General features: G+C 32.9%; 1 protein-coding gene and 1 long non-coding RNA gene across 5 annotated transcripts in view; one reads left to right on the top strand and one right to left on the bottom strand.

Annotated features, from left to right (window-relative positions):
- The window catches only part of LOC105151690 (chitinase domain-containing protein 1), a 95089-nt gene that overhangs the window by 68373 nt on the left and 5824 nt on the right, over positions 1-20892 (top strand). For 2 of the 4 annotated variants that reach the window (XM_087404378.1, XM_087404370.1), the window contains exons 2-4: positions 18577-18729; positions 20467-20647; positions 20707-20816. In XM_087404378.1, the coding sequence (XP_087260504.1) occupies positions 18577-18729; positions 20467-20647; positions 20707-20816 (444 nt within the window). Of the gene's footprint in view, positions 1-16511; positions 17871-18576; positions 18730-20466; positions 20648-20706; positions 20817-20892 lie in introns of those variants that run through there. The other 2 variants (XM_087404360.1, XM_087404362.1) reach the window with 2 other exon arrangements.
- Positions 13-5880, bottom strand: LOC147910811 (uncharacterized). The gene is made up of 2 exons (XR_015544513.1): positions 2653-5880; positions 13-2163 (listed from the first exon to the last, which is right to left on the bottom strand). It is a non-coding gene; the product is annotated as an uncharacterized LOC147910811 (long non-coding RNA).

Genomic DNA, 20892 nt, shown 5'->3' with positions numbered 1-20892 from the left:
TTGGAAAGTAAGCCTTGGGAAGCCTCTCCAAATCCGTCTGCAAGTTGAGGCTACGTGTCTGTCTCCTGATATAACATCTCCGACACCAATCTCTTTCTGTACTGGGGTTCCTCATCCAAAATTGCAATGTTTTCCCAATCGAACTCGTGATCCTCTTCCAATCGGTGGTCACTTATGACCGAATGTATGTTCCACCGAATATGATTCCTGTGCTCAGCTATTATTATTTCCAACTGTTTATTCTACAAAATTTCGGAAAGTATCGGAACGTAAGGAACAGTAAACCATGAAGGCCCCGTACTTTCGATATTATCACTATTACGTTTCTTTCTCTTAAAATTAATGTTTTTCAATCGTTTGTTAATACTATAAAAAATGAATTCTATCTACCAAACCAGCAATCGTGCCCCTCTTTTGAGAAATTGGATGATGAGACAAGAAATTCAAGTAACCTCCTCGAAAACGTTAATTTATGGTATCAAATTCGATTTTTTAAATTATTACTATTAATTAAAGTAACATCCAAAAAATTGAACCTATCATCACTGACAACAGAGACCCCATGAGAGTGCTATGTGAGTTTTGCTTATATCCTTGCTAAAAATTCCAAGCATGTCCGTATATGAATTTGAATATACTTGGTCAAATGTGGTTCATTGGAAAATATCTAAATTACATATGGAGTTCCAGATATATTTCATGCCGATTTTGTCTGCAAATTCTATTTTAGCATATTTGGATATTCTAGGATTATAGTTCCTACATATTGGGACATAACGGAATTTCCGTACAGCAAATTAAACTAGAATGATCTGGAATTCCAAATATGGTTCGGACAGAACGGAATTTGCAAACAAGGGTTGGAATGGAACATATCTGGAATTCCAAATAATGAGACATAACGGAATTTTCATGCAGCAAATTCGACTTGAATGATCTGGAGTTTCAAACATGCTTCGGACAAAACGGAATTTGCAGACAAGAGTTGGCATGGAATATACGTAGGCTGTTGGAAAAGTTTCTGCAATCTAATACTTCCAGTGGCGCCAACGTTCTGCTACTATCATATCGTAAAATTACTTTTAATCTATAATTCAGTTGACAGTTTGTACCCAAGCCAACTAGTTTTGTTTGCATAGTATTTTAAAAGAAGTTATTTTGTGAGAAAATGGAAATTTCGCGTGAAAATTTTCGGGCAATGAATTTTTTACGATTACAAATATAATCTAACTCCGAAACAATGCATTGAACTTCATTTGGCTTTTGGGGATGAAGCACCATCCAATAGGACTGTTTATAATTGGTTTGCCGAATTTCAGCGTGGACGTATCTTTCTTTGTGACGAATTCCGTGAAGGTCGTCCATCCACGTCTGTTGCCACTAATGTTGATGCTGTGCGTGAAATGATTGAGCGAGACCGGCATATAACATATAGCGAGATTCAGGCATCCTTAAGCATGAAAGTAATACATACGATTTTGCATGATCACTTGAGAGTACGGAAACTTTGCAGTCGTGGATCCCACACAATTTGATCGAAGCTCAAAAACAGGCTTGTATTAAATGGAGCAAAGAAATGTTCAAGAAATTCAACCGAGGTCGGTCAAATTTGGTCTCGTTACTGGGGATGAAACATGGATCTATTCCTATGAGCCCGAAACAATCCACTGTTTGAGTATTTCAAAATGAATCAAAATCAACAAAAGTTGTTGGTTCACACAGTGAAGCAAATGATTACTTGTTTCTTTAGTTATACCGGGCATATAGCAACCGCTTTAGAGGATTGAAGGACTGTAAATACTGATTGGTATACAACAATTTATTTGCCAGAAATCATAAATGAATTGCGTAGAAAAATCAAGAACAAACCGAAATCGTCGCATCATCTTTCATCATGACTGCACGTCAAACCGTTGATTTTTTTATCCAATAAAAATGTCGAATTAATAACTCATTGTCTGTATTCACCTGATTTATCACCTAATGACTTCTTTTTGTTCCCAAATATTAAAAAGAAGATGCGATTTGAGCATAAAGCCTAAAGCAGCTGTTGAAGAATTATCCATACATACAGGTAATTGGAGATAAAAAGTTTCCACATAGGATTCTTGCACAAATTTTATAGGAGTAATTGTTGTCAAGTTGGCTCCAGTTACAAAAGATCTGGAAAAGAATCACATACGATGAATAGGATTATAAACATCATATAAGACTAAACAAGCATGATTAACCTTTTGCTGTACAATATTAGTACTGAAAATCTAATATATATGTAATGTAAACTGTAAGTTTGATGAAAACGATATATATATCATCATCAAAAGCAGATAAATTTTATTAAAACTTTAACTACCCTTAAACTCGTATACAAAATTTTTATGATAAATAATTGGACACATTTAGTAAATGTAATATAAATTAAAATTTGCATGTATACGATATTTACATCTAATTTACATATTATATTTATTAAATATATCCGATAAAAATTTTGTATATATGCGTTTCAGGTTAGTTGTGAAGCCACATGTCAAAAGATCTAATATATATCTAATTATTATATGCGATATGGGCAGATAGATGACAATCTATCTGACAATATATAATAGATTTGACAATTGAAAAATTTTAATTAAAGAATTAAAAGCTTACCTGTGATAAAAATAATCTGCAGCTTCGATCTCGAGCTCCATCGATGTGTCCGCTATCGGAAAACGGAAACAATGAAAAACTGCGACGCACGAGTTATTCGCTTAATAAAGTTCCGCGTAATTCAAATTATTCTTTCGCATGCTTTTATCGGCTCTCATATAAAATATACAATTCTTATATCTGGGATATAAATTTTAATTCTTTAACATAATATAATATATTGAGTATGGGAATAAGTTTCCGCCCTTTTTAAATGAAAAAGATGTATTTATTTAAACAAATCTACATACGTGAGTTTATTCAAAGTATGCTCCTTCGGAAGCGACAACTTTCTCCCACCTTTCCGGTAATAAACGGATTCCTCGAATGAAAAAATCTTCTTTTGAAGCGATCCATTCATCAAGCCATTTTTTGATACCTTCATAAAAATTGAATCATTCTCCAGAAAGGGCCGACTGCATGGATCGGAACAAATGGAAATCTGAAGGGGCAATGTCCGGTGAATACGGCGGGTGGGGCAGAATTTCCTACTTTACTCCTTCCAAGTATTTCTTGACCGGTTTTGCAACGTGTGGCCTAGCGTTGTCATGTAACAGAATCAACTTGTGCTTATTATCCCATTCCGGTCGTTTTTCTTTCAAAGCTTTCTTTAAACGTATCAGTTGTAGCCGATAATGATCGCCAGTGATGGTTCGGACGGTTTGAGCAGCTCATAATATTGGGTCATCTAAAAAGTATCCGCGGTTTTTTGTCCCTAGATGGTGTTGACCATCAACACCATCTAGTGACAAAAAACCGCGGATACTTTTTAGATGACTCAATATATAATACTTCTTTGATCTCACCAGATGCACAACATAATCTTCGAAGCATGGATATTTCGTTTTGGCGTTGATGGACATGGTTCATCTGGTATCACCCATGCCTTCAAGCGTTTAGGGTTATCGTAGTAGATCCATTTTTCATCGCCAGTTACGATACGATGTAGAAAACCCTTCCTTTGTTATCATTGACAAAGCATCTTACAGATGACCAAACGTCTTTCCATGTCTCTCTCTTTCAATTTGTATGGCACCCAATTTCCTTCTTTTTGCATCATTCCCATTGCGTGTAGACGTTTTCCAACAGTGGATCTATCAACATTTAACTCTTTTGCCAACCTATCGAGCGATAAACATGAATCTTCTTCGAGTAATGCTTGCAATTCTGCATCTTCAAATTTTTTCGGTGCACCTTCGCGTTCTTTGTCACGCACGTCAAAATCACCACTGTTGAATCGCACTGTTGAAACCATTCTTTACAACTAGTTTTCGATGGAGCATGCTCACCGTAAATATCTACGAGCAAACGATGCGTTTCCGCAGCACTTTTCTTTAAAATAAAATAATGGAGTAAAACTTCCCGCAAATGTTGCTTTTTTGGAATAAATTCCGACATCTTCAACGCAAAAAAAGTTACTCTTTGTTACGCTTCGAACGAATGCCATCTATTGGGCTCAAAAGTTTGGACACATACCTTTCAAAAACGTCTTGCCGTTCTATCAAACACACGAGCAATGCTACTAACGACATCTTTCTGCAATGGGCGGAAACTTATTCCCATACCCAATATATAGGGTGGCATGAATATACGGCCCCACTCATCCCGAGCAGGACTAGAGCGGACTAAACTGAGTAGAAAAATCCTCTACTATTTTGCAATAATTAACGAGATATTAACGTTTAAAGATAGTCAAATACGCGCGTTCGCCCGACTTACTATTGCCGAAGGTACGGCCCATCGAGCGCACGGCTCGCGGGCCGCGAGGAGTGGGAATGGCCTAGCAGGCGCGCCGCGCCGTTCGAGCTTAGAGGCTCGCGACGGTAAGCCCCGCTCCTCGCAGCCCGCACGCTCGGTGGACTGTACTTTCGGCAATAATAGGTCGGGAGGACGTGCGTATTCGATTATCTTTAAACGTTAATATCTCGTTAATTATTATATATATCGAGCATTATAAAATGGTAGAGGACTTTTCTTTTAGTCCACTCTACCTGCTTGGGATGAGTGGGGCCATATATTCATGCCACCCTGTATATATTAGGTATTGGAATTAATTCGTAGCGTTTTACAAGTGATGGGAAGTACTTTCATTAATGTATTTTTTAATGCTCATGTGAAATAAATAACATTCTTTCATTAAAAACGCTACGAATTAATTCCAACACCTAATATATATAATTTATAATAAGACATATATATTAAAGATATCTAAATGATCTCTCTTAAAAAATGTCTTTTAAAACATTTCTAAAAGATACTATTAGACATGTGTCTAATAGATCTCTTACAAGAGATCATTTAGATATCTTTAATATATCTATTACAAATATTTTAAAGATATTTTTTAAGATGTCTTTAAGATGTCTATAATAGACATTTTTTAAAAGTCTTCTACAAAGATATCTTTAATAAAATCTTTTTAGATATTTTTTAGATATCTTCTGGAAATGTCTTGAAGATATTTTTAAAGAGAGATATCTTTTAGATATCTATAAGATATCGTTTTCTGGGTATCCATTTGCTCGCAGTAATACTTGACATCAATACCAATAGCTACAAATTTTGTGGTTATTATATAATTATTGTTTGAAATCGATTGATATTAGGACGTAAGGTCTTCTTAAGACGTACTCTCCTTAAGACATTGTTCCGAAAAGTTAGTGTTTCAAAAATTCGGTAACTTTCTTCTCACTGTATAAATATTACACAATATAATACTATGCAAATTAAAGCACAAAAAATATTTTGCAAAGAACGAAATATACAAAAAAAAAATTAAAAATATATATTAACACTTTTGCAGCCGACTACCAATACTTTAAGTATTCTCAAAAGCAAATTACATATACATGATTCAATTATTACTAGGACCGCGTAAAAGTAATGCACGGATATTAAAGCAACTCGCTACAAATTGCAGACTTCCGATTTTGATTATATTCACATAATTTTGAAAAGTAAAACTGGGCAGTTATCACCCAGTATTGATTAAATCTTGAATTTCCAAATATAATTGCGTAACAGTAATGCACGGAAATGCATATTAAAGCTGCTCATTACAAGTCGCAGATTTTCAACTTTGATCGTGTTTACAATTTCAAAAAACAAAACTAGATGGGCATCACCCAGTAGCAATTAAATCTAGAATTTCTATTAATAAATATAACCGTATACAAGTAATGCACGGAAATGTATATGAAATCCGAAGACTCAAGGATAACCATTTACAAATATAGGAAAGCGTACAGTTAGATCGCCAGTTTGGACCCATTGTCGAAAAAGAATCTTTTTTCAAATATAACCATATATAAATAATATGGAATTTGCATATAACACCAGATGTCTACTAGCACTGTACTTACTTATATACATACGTTTCAGTCACTGGAATTCCATTTATTATCTGTTTTTAATTGAATACAAATTTCCATACAATTATAGATCAATCCTTTATTGGGAAACCTATAATAACTTATTATTAATTTAAACATGGAAATATTTACATACCGGATTATATTATTTCCTGATAAAAACCAGTAAACTTTATGTCGTAAATCCCTTACATGTCCTAACGTATTTGGAATTGCGGATCATAGACAACATTTTTATCTGAGAATCCAACTATGTACTATAAAATGGAAATGCTTATATAACCAGATTTAATATTTACTTGGATGGATTTTATGCCAACGACTGATTTGCCCATGTCTACCCTAATGTGAACGTATATACTTTTAATCTGGACATAACTGGAATTTGTAGCAGGGATATAATGTGACGATAGGTAACGATAGATTAAACTTTTTGCATGTTACTTTAATTATTAATAATAATAAAATCGAATTTGATTGGTACCATAAATTAACATTTTCGGGGAGATATTTGAATTTCTTGTCTCATTATCCGATTTTTCGAAAGAGATTGCCGATTTGGTAGATAGAATTCATTTTTTATAGTATTAATAAACGATTGAAAAACATTATTAATTTTAAGACAAAGAAATGTAATAATGATAATATCGAAAGTGCGGGGCCTTCATGATTTACTGTTTCTTATGTTCCGATACTTTCCGAGAAATTTTATAGATTAAAGCGAGGCTATTAGAATATCATTTTGTAGTGTTAATAAGTTGCGTGAATTCATCAAGGTACATAATCCCCTTTTGCATGAAAAGAAATCTAATGTGATGTACAAGATCTGTTGCAAAGATTGCGATGCGAACTACGTGGGACAAATAGGGAGACAGTTGAAAACAAGAATAGCTGGCACAAGAATCATATTCAATGGAACATGACCATACATTCGATCATAAGTGATTGGAAGAGGATCACGAATTCGATTGGGAAAACATTGCAATTTTGGATGAGGAACCTCAATACAGAAAGAGATGCTACACATCAGGAGACAGACACATAGCCTCAACTTGCAGATGGATTTGGAGGGGCTTCCCAAGGCTTATTTTCCAATTGTAGACGGACTATAAATATCGGAGTATTGTTATTGTCAATTAATTAGTGTACATTCTTCTTTACATCAAGATTAAATTATTGAAGATTCAGTTTTGGTTTTGATGTCCATCTAGTCTATAATTAATATCAGAGTTTTTTCTTTCCTTCTTTTTTCTTTCTCTTTGCAATTAATGTTTCAAGTTATTTCATTAATTTTAACATAATTGACACTGATTCGCTGAATGATCAAAGACTAGTTTTTGATTAAATCTATAGAATTTATGTGTTTGCGATATGGTGAATTCTTGTTTTAGTGAGCTACCTTCTATTGTTTTACAATAAATTGTCTTGCTTCTAACAAATTTACCTTTTAATAATTTTAATATATTTATTAAGAATCTTTATTTTTTAGACCGCATATGTGAAAAACACAATCAATACTAGAAATTTAAAATGCCTATTACAATCGAAGCTGGATCTTCATTGCTTTAAATAATTCGATCTTGAATTACAATACATTTAATACATTTTAGATTGTTATTAGAATTCGATTTTATATTATAGTTTCCGTGAATAGATGAAAGTGGCTCACTGAAATGAATTAGTTTATAAATAAATTTTTTGTAATTACAACATAATATGGTTTCTGAGACTTGATAAATGTGTTATTCATTCTCTATTACAATTATAACCAGCTAAACTAGTAATAAAATTATATAGATATAATAAAAATATCATCATTTAACAGATATAATAAAGTATAAACAATTTACATTACGAGACAACATTGGGTAAGTGTCAGATAATCTAATCACGCTAGGCCGATGTCGCGCGCCGTGATTAGCCTAATATTTGGGCTGTGTTCGACTTAGTTTGCAAGTGTTTACATCGATCATTCATTTTATTTCTAATCAAAGAGAAACTAAAGAACATAGCTTAATTATTTTTACGTTAGAATTTTTTTGAACTTAATTGGATTAAAACGAAAAATGACCTAGTTATACTATAATTTTGAATAATTTAAATAGCATTTATGGTCCATTTTTAAATAAAAATTTTTTTTATTCAATTAGATTGAAAAATTGTATTTCATATTCAAAATATTGAATTAAGCAGTATTCACATTGTACAGAAAATGCTAATATTGTTTTTCGATTGAAAGGCATAGAGATATGCTGTATGCAATTCCTATAAATGTGCGTGCGTGCGCGCGTGCGTGCGTGCGTGAATAAAAATGCATTGAAAAGGATTCATTTTAACATTCATGAATCCGTATTTCTGAAAATCTGAATCCATTTTAATCCATTTCAATCCATTCTCGTTTGCTGGGTAGCTTGACATTTCAAAATACACATGAGGAATTTATAAAATAATCAAAAAAATATTCGAAGATTTAGAAAGCACACTCTAAAAGAGCTTGGAAATCTCTAGATTTGTCTATTCGATTTACATTCCAATTTATTGAACTTCTGGGCATTTTCTTCTTATGAGAAGTAAGTCCATCTCGTGGCGATGGCGTATATGAAAATGACATTTTGCTCGGTTTCTTTTTGCCAATTCTGTGCACAATTTGTTGCCTTTCTACAATCAAAAATTAGTAGCAGGCTCTGCTCAAAATCTGTCTCCGCAGGCTTTGTTATCAGGGATCTTAATTCTACACTATCACACTTGGGTAAAATTTATCCGGACCGTTTTTAAAAAACCCGCCATTTCGACAGAATTGAAGAAGTAAGATCGAGATATGGGGAAGAAAAACCTTATAAGTGTCTTGTAAGTGTACCTTTTCTAGCATAAGCCATGTCATTCCGTTCGGTACTGCTATTTTAGCCGCGTCTTAAATTTACGTTGGATAAAAAATACTCGAGTGTGTTGGAATATGAGTTTCGTGAAATAAAAGCCAAGGTAAATGTCAACATTCTTAGTAAGTGTGAGTGGAATCTAATGTTTTTTCGTCCTACGTGCAGAAGTTATAACAGTAGAGAGTTTTTGCAATACTTTTTGATATTGTTTTCTGCTTCTTTTGACTAAATTTTTATTCAAAAACATTGACATTCTTACGTTTATTCCACTTATGAGCATTATTTTGGAGTCATCATTTCTTAATTTTCAAAACTTTTCAACATGTCGAATATACTCCAATGCATGAAATACTACAGTAGATAAAACAGTGCTTTTCATAATTTTACATGAGATAAAACTAGACTTCCAATACATGACATACATATTTGTTAGCGCGTTAGCTATTTATGTTATTCATTCATTCGTAAGTGCTCCGCGCCCGCGCATGTTAGTTGATAAGTCCCGTCATAGTAAGACTCGTTACCGGGAGAGGGAATCGTCTCGCGAGTGTATATGGATATTAGCGCGATGGTAGCGAGTGTGGTTACGCTGGGTCACTTCCATGCGAGACGAGAAAGCAGAAGTCCGCGATTGCCATTAAAGTTAAGTGGTGAAAACTGTATTGAGTTAACCATTCGAACATACAGCAACAATATTCGTGTAAAGTTCGACAATTGATCTAGTAACTCGATCATTAGATATTCATTCGGTCAAATAAATATGTTTTTTTGGAGTAAAATCATATGAAGTGTTTGTTTCTTAAAAATACCACTTACATTTTTTCAGAAACCATGCTTCACATTTTTTTTTATTTGTCTCTGAAAAGAACTGCAGTGTAAAAAAATCAGCTTTTTTCGAAAAAAAAGGATAATCTTCCAAAAACGTCAAATGCTCGATTTTTATGAATTTTGGTAGAAACACTAAATGAATATCCTTAAATCGATTTTCATCAACAAGAAAGTTTAATACCAAAAATGTTTAAGTAAAGTTATATATCTGAATGGATTATCTTTATATAGCTCACTCTAAATCACTTCCGAAAGATTTTGATATTAACCTTGATCTCCAAGAAGACCTCACTTTCGCGTATCCTAGACGAGGAGGAGGAAGGGAGTGGTGAGATGAAATCAGTGACATATATACAAGGACTAAACATTCTTTCCTTGCTAGAAACCGGAAATTGATAGTTTATGTGGCGTTTAAGATCCGTAGTGTCTCTTTCTATTTTGATGAGAGCAGTGCGAGATAGAGTGAAATACGGTTTAATTTTGAACATCATATAATCTATAAATTTCCGACTTCATTCCCCATTAAAAATTATAGAATGCTTGATCTATGTGTATATATATATACATATATATATACATATATATCATCTAAAAAGTATCCGCGGTACTTTGTCACTAGATATTGGGTCATCTAAAAAGTATCCGCGGTTTTTTGTCACTAGATGTGTGTTGATGGTCATATATCTAGTGACAAAGTACCGCGGATACTTTTTAGATGACCCAATATATGTCGTTGGATGAAACTCATTTCGCGTGGAAAGTCGGGCGTCCCTGAAGCAGGGAGAACGAGGTAAGGTAAGACATAGGGCGCGTTCCACTTAACATTCATTTCATCCTTGTTTAATATTGTATTTGAAAACGATGAGAATAAAGTGATGTTTGCGAACGTTGCGAACGTTAAGTGGAACGCATCCATAGCATCTCTAGACCGAACAGTGAGAGTAATCTTTATTTAGAAAAAGACGCACTCACTTGAAGAGAGAATCAAGGGAGAGTGGAGTGGATAGCGTTCTCTTCTCTGATTGGTTCCGCTATTTATCCACTCACTTCTGCAAATGTGTATGTGTGCATGTACGTACATGTACATACACATAATATTAGTGCAGCACCATATATGTTCCATCACACTTTCCAGCAAACGAGAATGGATTGAAATGAATTGAAATGGATTCAGATTTTCAGAAATATTGATTCACGAATGTTAAAATGAATGCTTTGTAATCCAAGAATGCATTTTTATTCATTTATAGAAATTGCATGGAGCATATCTCTATGCCTTTCAATCTAAAAATAATATTAGCTTTTTCTGTGCACATTGTGAATACTGTTCAATTCACAATTTTGAAAAGGAAATGTAGTTTTTCAATCCAATTGCATCTAATTGATTCCAATTAAATCCAAAAAAAGTATTCGCTATTGAAAATACGCATTCGGATAGAAAAAAATTTCAATCCATTTTAATCCATTCTCTTGCTGGGTTTTATTGGGTCATTTAAAAAGTATCCACAGTTTTTTGTCACTAGATGTGTGTTGATGGTCATATATCTAGTGACAAAGTACCGTGGATACTTTTTAGATGACCCAATATCTCTTACTTATTCTAAAGAATGGTTGACGAATAGTGGAAGAGAATGGTAGGCGGCTTCCGACTGAATCCGCTCCACTTTTCTTTGATTCTCTCTGACTTGATGCTACCAAGTGATGGTTGACGGGGAGCACAAACTCATGCATAATGCATAATGCATAATGCATAGTGCATAAGGGAATCATCTAATCAAAATTCTCCTTTACCGTGAAATAGGAGGAAAGAAAAGATTTTGATTGGTTGATTCGCTTATGCACTATGTGTTATGCGTTATGTAAAAGTCTGTGTCGCGGCCCTAAGCTCTATATTATTGGGTCATCTAAAAAGTATCCGCGGTACTTTGTCACTAGATATATGACCATCAACACACATCTAGTGACAAAAAACCGCGGATACTTTTTAGATGACCCAATACTAAAGTAGCGGATTAATCCGCCATATTTGATTTACTAACTATATGTATTATGTATCAATATCATAGACATAGGAATAACTATGTACCAATAATATTAGAGTCCCTATAATAGAATCTGGACACTGCATTCGCGCGCATGCTCATCCGCCATTAACAGTCAAAACCGGAAGTGTATCGCCGTGTTTGCCGCGCAATTCAAATGATTGCTTGCTGTCAGGTATTTGGACCGGAACGAAACCGAAATCGATAACCGGACCGTAAGCGTTATTTTTGTCGGATCGAAATCGATAACCGGATCGAAATTCAGTATGTATGTACGATCGTCGACTCTAGTCTACAGATATCAAACATACATATCCCCATGATGTACTAATCATCCCGAGCGTCGGCTGTAGTGAACAACAAGAACAATGCATTCCCTTTTTACAGTCGAAAGAGAGAGGAATGTTCGCCTGTGGTTGGTCGGTTTTTGCAATACTTCCAAAAATAGATGAAAACTATCCTTAACTCCCATGACAGTCAGTAAATAATTGTAAAAGGCACGAGAAAATCGAGAAATTTATCAAAATTTTTTCAATGCACATGCGTAGTCTATTTTCATGTCACGTTTCTTTTGACTATTTACTGACTCAGAAAGGATCAAGGAGAAAATAAAGATAGTCTTCGCTCATTTTTACAAGTGTTTTAAAGCAATCTCATTATTTGGTTTTATCTAAATTTTTTTTATTTACAAATGTTTTGCAAGAAACTTTAACGTGTCATTTCTCACTTACGACATCATGATCCAATGTTGCCACTGCTACAGCGACTATAGGAGAGTCTTAAAGAGGAAAAATATTTTAAGTAGCAATATTACAGGGTGTCCACGGAGTGTTACTTTCTTATTTCCTTGCTTAATTATGATAATTTACATAATAATATGTTATTTTATAGAAAATTATCTATTATCAAGCTATAAACGACCGACGATACAAATCGCTGACATGGTCGACGTAGATGACGTCACAGAAGATAATAAAAGTGAAATAGCAGCAAAGAAAGAAAAAAAATGATCTGTTTATTTTACACCAGTTTAGAGTTAGAGTGCTTATGCTCGTTTCTATCAATGCAGTTTAACTTTAATTTCAGTTCAAGTATAATAACTCTTCATCTTTTTCTACTTTTAAGAATTAGAAAAAGAAGAGTAAGAGTCTTAGCAGAAAGGCTGACTTGTAATTTTAAGACAGTATTTTATGATTAAGACTCAGTTCCACAATTCATGATTAACTCTTAACCGTGATTCAACTTATTCCTCATCTCTTTTCTCGAATTGGAACTGAGAACTGAGCCTAAGTCTCATGTCTTTACTAACGTACAAGAACTGTTTTAAGATTATAAGTCAGCCTTCTGCTAAGGTTCTAAGTTGAACCGAAATTAAAGTTAAACTGCATTGGTAAAAACAGGCCTTACATTACTTAGTGCTTATATATTGGATCATCTAAAAAGTATCCGCGGTTTTTTGTCACTAGATGTGTGTTGATGGTCATATATCTAGTGACAAAGTACCGCGGATACTTTTTAGATGACCCAATATCTCCAATTCAATATTGTCTTAAAATTAACATGAATTTCCTTAAATATGCAATTTATGCTTGTGTGTTACCTTTCTCTACAGTAGATAATCATATACTGTAACTGAAAAAAAATTAAATCCAAATGGTTATAATCACCATTATCAGTAAAAGAACCGAAACCGCTTGGACTTTTTCAATCCCGAATCGAAAAAGACCGAAAAAGACCGAAATCATTATCGGTAAAAGGACCAGAACCAGAACCGAAACCGAAAATTGGGTACAGTCTCTGACCGTGACCGTAACCGAAATTTCATTTCGATCCGAGTCCTTGCTGTTATACAAGGCAATAGAGTTGAATTAAAATTATTTAAATAATCCAAGATGAAAGATAGAGTAAAAGAGAATTGTACAAGCGAGCAAAAATATGTCTGATAGCGTGTCAATATGTCTTGCAATCATCTATTATATATGTATAATGATATATCTGTGTAATGTGTATACTAATCTATACTGTTGCGGGATTCTCTAAACATTTTATTGATAATTATTGCTACCTTGACTAGTGATAGCCATTGAGAGCCACGCTTTTTGCTTCCAGGATTATCCTGCTATTGGCTGTCGTAGTTAATGATAGTGTTAATGGCAAACCAATCAGCAATCGCTTTAGCATTGTTTAGGTTAACTCTGTTATAGGTTAACTCTAAATAATACTAAGCGCTCATTGCACTACAGACAACTAGGTCCAAGATGGCGGTGAAATAGCTAATAGGAAGGCTGTCGGCAAGATAAAAGAAATGCGCTACTTTAGTAATATAGACTTTAGCACTAAGTGAGTGTATCCTTTTCTAAATGAGGACTACCCCACTCCCGAAATTTCTGACAATGGCTAGTTTCCATCGAGGGTTTAATCCGGATCAGAATGTAAGAACCAACAAACTACAATTGAGTATTCCCCTGTTACAGTCGAACAGATATTCTGTAATTGATTGGTTCTTACATTCTGATCCGAGTTAAATCTTCGGTGGGAACTAGGTCAATGCTCGGTCAGAGATACTATATCTATGAGTGAAAGTCGCTTCGCGTGGAAGTCGTGCACTGCAAGAGGGGAGGTGGAGTGAAAGTCGCTTCATGTGGGAGCATAATGGAAGGGATAACATGATGCTCAGTTTGCAAGTGTCTCTCTTTAATCTTTGCCGTCTTTGGGTCTGAGCACAAGAATTGTCCTAACATTTACTTAGACTTAAGTTGTAGACGTAAGTAACGCATAAGCTTTCACATACAATTTATTACCGTGTCTCCAAGAGAGAGACGTCAAAGCTTGTGCGTTATTTATATCTACAATTTAAGTCTCTAAGTAAATGTTGCGGCAATTCTTATGGTCAGACCCTTTGTTTATGAATGTTACATGAGAGGAAAAAGCTGTCAACTGTGAAACGCGAAACATGGAACGGTATTCATAGTCTGTTTTTATTTTAAAACCGTCTTAAATACAATCTTAAGTCATAAGTCAATCCGAAACCTATATTAGCATCTTAAGGGTCTTCTACATAGAAATCGTGGAGTTTTTAAGTCGTAGGAAATTGACTGATTCTAATTGAGTATTCTCCTTATATTTGATTGTGATTGCTTGGTTTCCTACGACTTAAGACTCCACGATCATCTACGACTTCTATGTAGAGGAAACTTAAAACATTATTTAAGACTGTTTTAAAAACGGACTATAAATATCGCCCCATATTTAGCGTTTCACAGTTGGCGACCTTTTCCCCTGACGCGACATTCATAGACAGAGACGGCGGAGATTTAGAGAGAGATGCAAAGTGAGCCATGTTTATCTTCCATTATGGATGAGAGTCGCTTCACGTGGAAAGTCGTGCGCCCTTTGGCAGGGGGAGATGTTATTGTGTATTTAAATACAAAAAATTATACGAAATTGGAGCAAATGGTAAAATGTAATATAAAAAATAACTTATTATACTCAATTTTTATAATAAATGCATATAAAGTAAAAGGTAACTTAGAATAGAGTTCCGAAAAAGTGAACCTCCCGATTTTCTTATCGATTGACACACTACTGTATTTTGATGTCTCGATTATGAATATGATAATAAAAATTGCTTGCAAGGTCACTTTCAAGGTCAAATATTTAAAAAACGATTTTTTTCACATTTTTTCATGCGTCCCTAAGCAGGGGGAAAGTGGGATGGAAGTCGCTTTGCGTGGGTGTCCCTAAGCTGGGGGGGGGGGGAGATGGAGTGAGAGTCATATGTTACTGGAGTAGTGACGCTTAGGCCAGATTGACCGGTAGCAAATGACTGTCAAAATGACTTTGTCGGTAATTTTCATAATCATATTTGTAATCAGCACACCAAAATACAGTAGTACCAATCGAATAAAATTAAAGGATTCATCCTTTAGGAATTACACTCGTAACTTATAAGTAACTTGTTAAGTAACTTTCTCCCTGCATTTAACATACAATTCAAACCGCCTCGCGTTCATCTTCAATCTACAAACTTTTATATCAAGCAAATGTTAACCTCAGGTGACAGTTGTCATATGTCTCATAAAAAGTGAATTTTTAATTTGTTCCAATTTTTTTGTGAAATAGTATTTTGGGAATTTTTTAATGTGTTTTTTAATTCTGTAAAAAAAATTTTGTAATTCGTAAAGTCAATTCGAAGATTTCTCCTAAAATGTAATCGTGATAAAACAGGATAAAACACGGTTTTAGGATCTTCTTAAGGATTTGCTAAAGCCTTAAGTAGATGTTATTGACTAAATCATTATTTTTGTATAATAATTACTTTTTTCCTCTTTTACAGATTCGAAAATCCAAGATTAAAGTATACACATAAAAAAAATAATTGTTATACAAAAATTACGATTTAATCGGTAATATAGACAGCTTTAGGATCTTTTTAAAGACGGTCACTCCAAATTTTCGACTATCAATGGAATCCTGGGATAATTGAAGAACGATGACTTTATCGACAATTAATAAAAATTTGTGATTATTAACATAAATATTTCAATAATACGTTATTAAATTTGTGATTTTTTATTATATAAATGCTGTATAAATAAGTGCGCATACTTTTAATGCTATAATATTTTATTGGATCATCTAAAAAATATCCGCGGTTTTTGTCACTAGATAGTGTTGATGGTCAACACCAAAAAATCGCGGATATTTTTTAGATGACCCAATATATAGTACTAAAAAAATTACAATTTTTTCTCTGCTGTTATCATCTCTGTTGATAATCAAACTCAGATGATAACATTAAAATCATAATTTTTAATAAAAATCTTAAATTTTAAACATATATACAACTCACAAAAAGGTTGCAACACTGTTTCTTCAATAATTTTCTTCGAAAGTTTCGGAACGCAGCTTGCTCTTCGTGATTAGTTCTTACTCATTGATCTATAAATAAGAATCAATCGGTGAGCAAGCTGTATTCCGAAACCTATCGAAAAAAAAGTATTGCAACCTTACTGTGTCCGGTTGTACATGTCTATGAAACCAATAAATCATGAAATTAATACCGTATTATCAGTTTGTTACTTTTATCCAGCAAATGCTAATATTTTTGAAATATTCATAAAATGTTCCTAAAATCCCCAAAAAACATTCCAATACTCCAAAATATTCCGAATATTACGGTATATGTAAAAGAAACGTTCAAATATTGGTTAAAATTTTCATTTGTATGTCATTACATATTCCGAAAATGTTCCAGATATGTATATTCTGCAAAATATTAATTTTTCCAGAAATTCCAAATCAGATTGTCCGTAAATCAATTTTTAAACAAAATTTTGCTTTAAAAAATACATTTAATGTGTTTTCACCTTGGAGCCCAATTTTGAGGCTCACTTCATAGACGAAGTGCTCTTTATATTCTCTCTCAGGTGATTCTTTTTTGAATAAATGTTCTTCGCCACGGCTCTCTGTGTGTACTGCTCGCTCATTTGCGATTTTTGTGAAATATATGAGAATTCACACAATATTCTGAACATTTCATATGTCACATTCTGTGATGATTCTTTGACTATTCGGAACATTAGGTATATTGATAATACGAATCGAATTTTCTGTAAATATTTAACGTTAGCTGGATAATTACATAAATTTTAAGAGGATGCTGGAGGGACGGTCGAATTTGATCAATGTCGATAAAATAGAATTTTAATTCCAAATAAAATATTATATCAAGAAAACGTTACATGAATACATTAATTAAAACATTACATATATTAAGCAAAATCATTAAGTAAAACATTACGTACATTACTTGCTCTGCTATATCATATATATCACTTGAATGTGAGGTTATGTATACTTAAATCATATTTCTCAAGCCATTTCTCTTGTGAGCTTCAGAATCATAATTTGAAGATCTCATGATACTCTTATTCAAATATAGAAAAGTACTTTTTGTTTGGATATATGCTTGCATTCAATTATATTGTGAAGAATCTACAGAAAACTATAATTTACAATTTTTTTTGTGGATTTTCATATCGGTTTGGATTTTTCCGAAGGTATTTGCATTTTTTCTTTTATTCTGGAGAAGAATTTTTTATTTTGTGTAAGGAAAACGATATTATTAGAGAAATACGAAATAACACTAGCATTCCCTTAACAGTCATGCAAATTCTATATGAACCGATCGTCTTTAATAATCTCGTCGGTGTTTTAAGAAAATAAATTTTTTCGATTATGTTTTAGAGGAAACTTTTTGTTCAGAATTAAATTTCCGATAAAATCTCAAAGTCTGGTTAGAATGTTCGGGACTACTCTGTATATATTGGGTCATCTAAAAAGTATCCGCGGTTTTTTGTCACTAGATGTGTGTTGATGGTCATATATCTAGTGACAAAGTACCGCGGATACTTTTTAGATGACCCAATATTATCAGTTTTTGGGCTTTATTCCTCTGCTAGAAGATAAAATACTAACATCTTTATTTATATTTTACCGCAAAATTTGCATATTTAATTCTATTAGTGTCAAGAAAAAGAGTAATGAAAATAACAATTTGTTAATTTTTCAATAACGTAAATTGGCAACGTTATTTCATAAAAGTTACCGTTATTCGTTATTGATTTGAATAAGTAACGAGTTACTTATTCAAATCAGTAATGAATAACGGTAACTTTTATGAAATAACGTTGCCACTTCTGATACATGACTAATATGTATGCATATTCGTATATAAACAGTTTCTTGTTTTATAAATTTTATAAGTCGTATAAAGGCCCGGTGGACCAAAATGTTTTCCAAAGAAACTTGGTAGTGGAAAATCCCAAACAACAGGATATTCTTCATGAATCTGGTCGATATTTTCAAAATACTAAGCATAGAAGATTTAAGGGAGATGTTTTAGCATATTGTACACCCGTGAGTAATTTATTATTTAATTATTAATTATTGTAATATTATCAGCTATACAGGTTGTCCTGGATTTAAGTAGTCAAATTTCGGGAGTATGTAGGTGTAGGGGATTGATAAACTAACAATAAGAAAAAAAGTTCTTTATAGACTTATAGATATGCTCGTTTTTGCTTTGTTTTGAAAAAAATTGCAAAAAAAGATAAAACATAATTTTTGTATTTATTACTTATTCATTTATAATATATTTAAGATAACCCTACACCGTCAACGATATATCAGTATTAACAAATACTGATAATATTACTGTGTGGTTAATTTTGATGGATTAACGTAGAATACTGATGGTAATCTGGATTTTGATTCTCAAGCATCGCCTTATTAGAATTTATATCACAGTACAATAGATAATATAAGTAAAACTATGAAATATATTGTCAATAATATTGATTGTGTAAGGTTGTAAAAATAATAAAAATATTGATACATACTGTCAATACTGATTCAATATTACTGATTAGTATTATTGACTGTGTAGGATTACCTTTATTTATAAGTTATCACTTGTTTAATTCAGATTATTCAAAATGTTGATCTCTTGCAGCAATGTATATATCTTGCACAGACAGTTCGTGTTGCAACCAAACATTGATCAACGTAATGACTTGCTGATCAGGATTTTTTCTGTCCGAAAATCGGCGTATACTCATACTGCCTCTGAAGTATTATTGCTGTCGTACGCGAAAATAATATTCCGTTTTGAAAACAATACATATTTCGAAAATTATGTTTTTTCTTTTTTTCAATATTCTCCAAAACGAAATAAAAACAAATATATTTCTAAAGAACTTTTTTTCTTTGTTTATCGATTCTCTACACGCTCTCAAAGTTTGAACATTTAAATTTGGAATATAAAACTTTGTATATAAAATTATAAGAATGGAATTATAAGAATAGAATGACATACATTGTGATTTACGAAACTTATCAAATCGTATTTGATATAAACTTATCAAATCAGATAGCCAAACGTGATATAGCATATTGTATAAACTAATGCATTGCATATGTTATGTATTTGCTGTACATTTGCTAACATCAAAATTGAATACATTATAAATACAACAATATTACTGCTTCTATATGTAGTTGTCGAAATTTCTAAAGCAAATTATGGGCAATAGTGGTATATTATGTTGTCGGCAACATGATAGCAACATGTTAGCAACGAATAATTAATCATTTCATCTTGAGCATCAGGATGAAAATATGATAGCAACAGAACATATATAATGATTTTTATAGGTTGTTGCAAATATGTTTTCAAGCTATGAAGTTTTTCAATTGCAACTCATTGCTAACAAAATGCTGAAATGTCACAGGTTTTCGAGTTATCGAGGATATTCATGCTGACATGCCATCAATTTGCAAGAATTCCATTGAGTTCAACGCGAGAGACACAATGTTGTCTCACCTTGTCATGAGTTTGTCGAAATTGATTGTTGCAACATGTCAGCAAATACACTGCATTTGATTATCTGGCTATTGTTACATATATATTTCTTTTGAAAATTTATGAATGAAAATATCTATGACAAAATCATAAATATTTGTTTATATTCTGTTATTGAAAGATCATTTTCGTAGATTGTCTATTTCGAATCGATTGTAGATAATTCTAGTCTAATACATTTGATCAATTTTGTGAGTAACTGTATTTACATTCAATATAATTCAATTTTATAGTGGAACAAAAATGGTTTTGAGATTTCAAAGACATTTCATGGCAAGTTTACAATAGTATCTCCTGTATGGTTGGCTTTTTCTTTTGGTAACATTTCAACCTATCAGTTATCCACCCATTCTGTCCAGACTAAATGGATAAAGGAAATGAGAGCCAATAACAATATTAATCATATCGTAAAGCGTAAGTTGAAAATAATTCAGAGTATAATTATGATCCTTCATTGCTGTTATTATTTTCAGTTATACCTAGGGTGTTATTTGAACACTGGTCAATTGACGACATTATTAGGATATACATTAATACAGAGAGTCAAACTCAATTAATAATATCTCTCTTAGATGCTGCCAAGGTATTTAATATATTAATAATTTTTTTTACATAATACGGGGAAGGAGGCTGAATAGTTTTGTCCCCATTTCAATATA

The sequence above is a fragment of the Acromyrmex echinatior genome, chromosome 1 (genome assembly GCF_024713525.1).
Source record: "Acromyrmex echinatior isolate Ae372 chromosome 1, ASM2471352v2, whole genome shotgun sequence".
Lineage (NCBI taxonomy): Eukaryota > Metazoa > Arthropoda > Insecta > Hymenoptera > Formicidae > Acromyrmex > Acromyrmex echinatior.
This window is presented reverse-complemented; position numbering and strand designations above follow the sequence as displayed.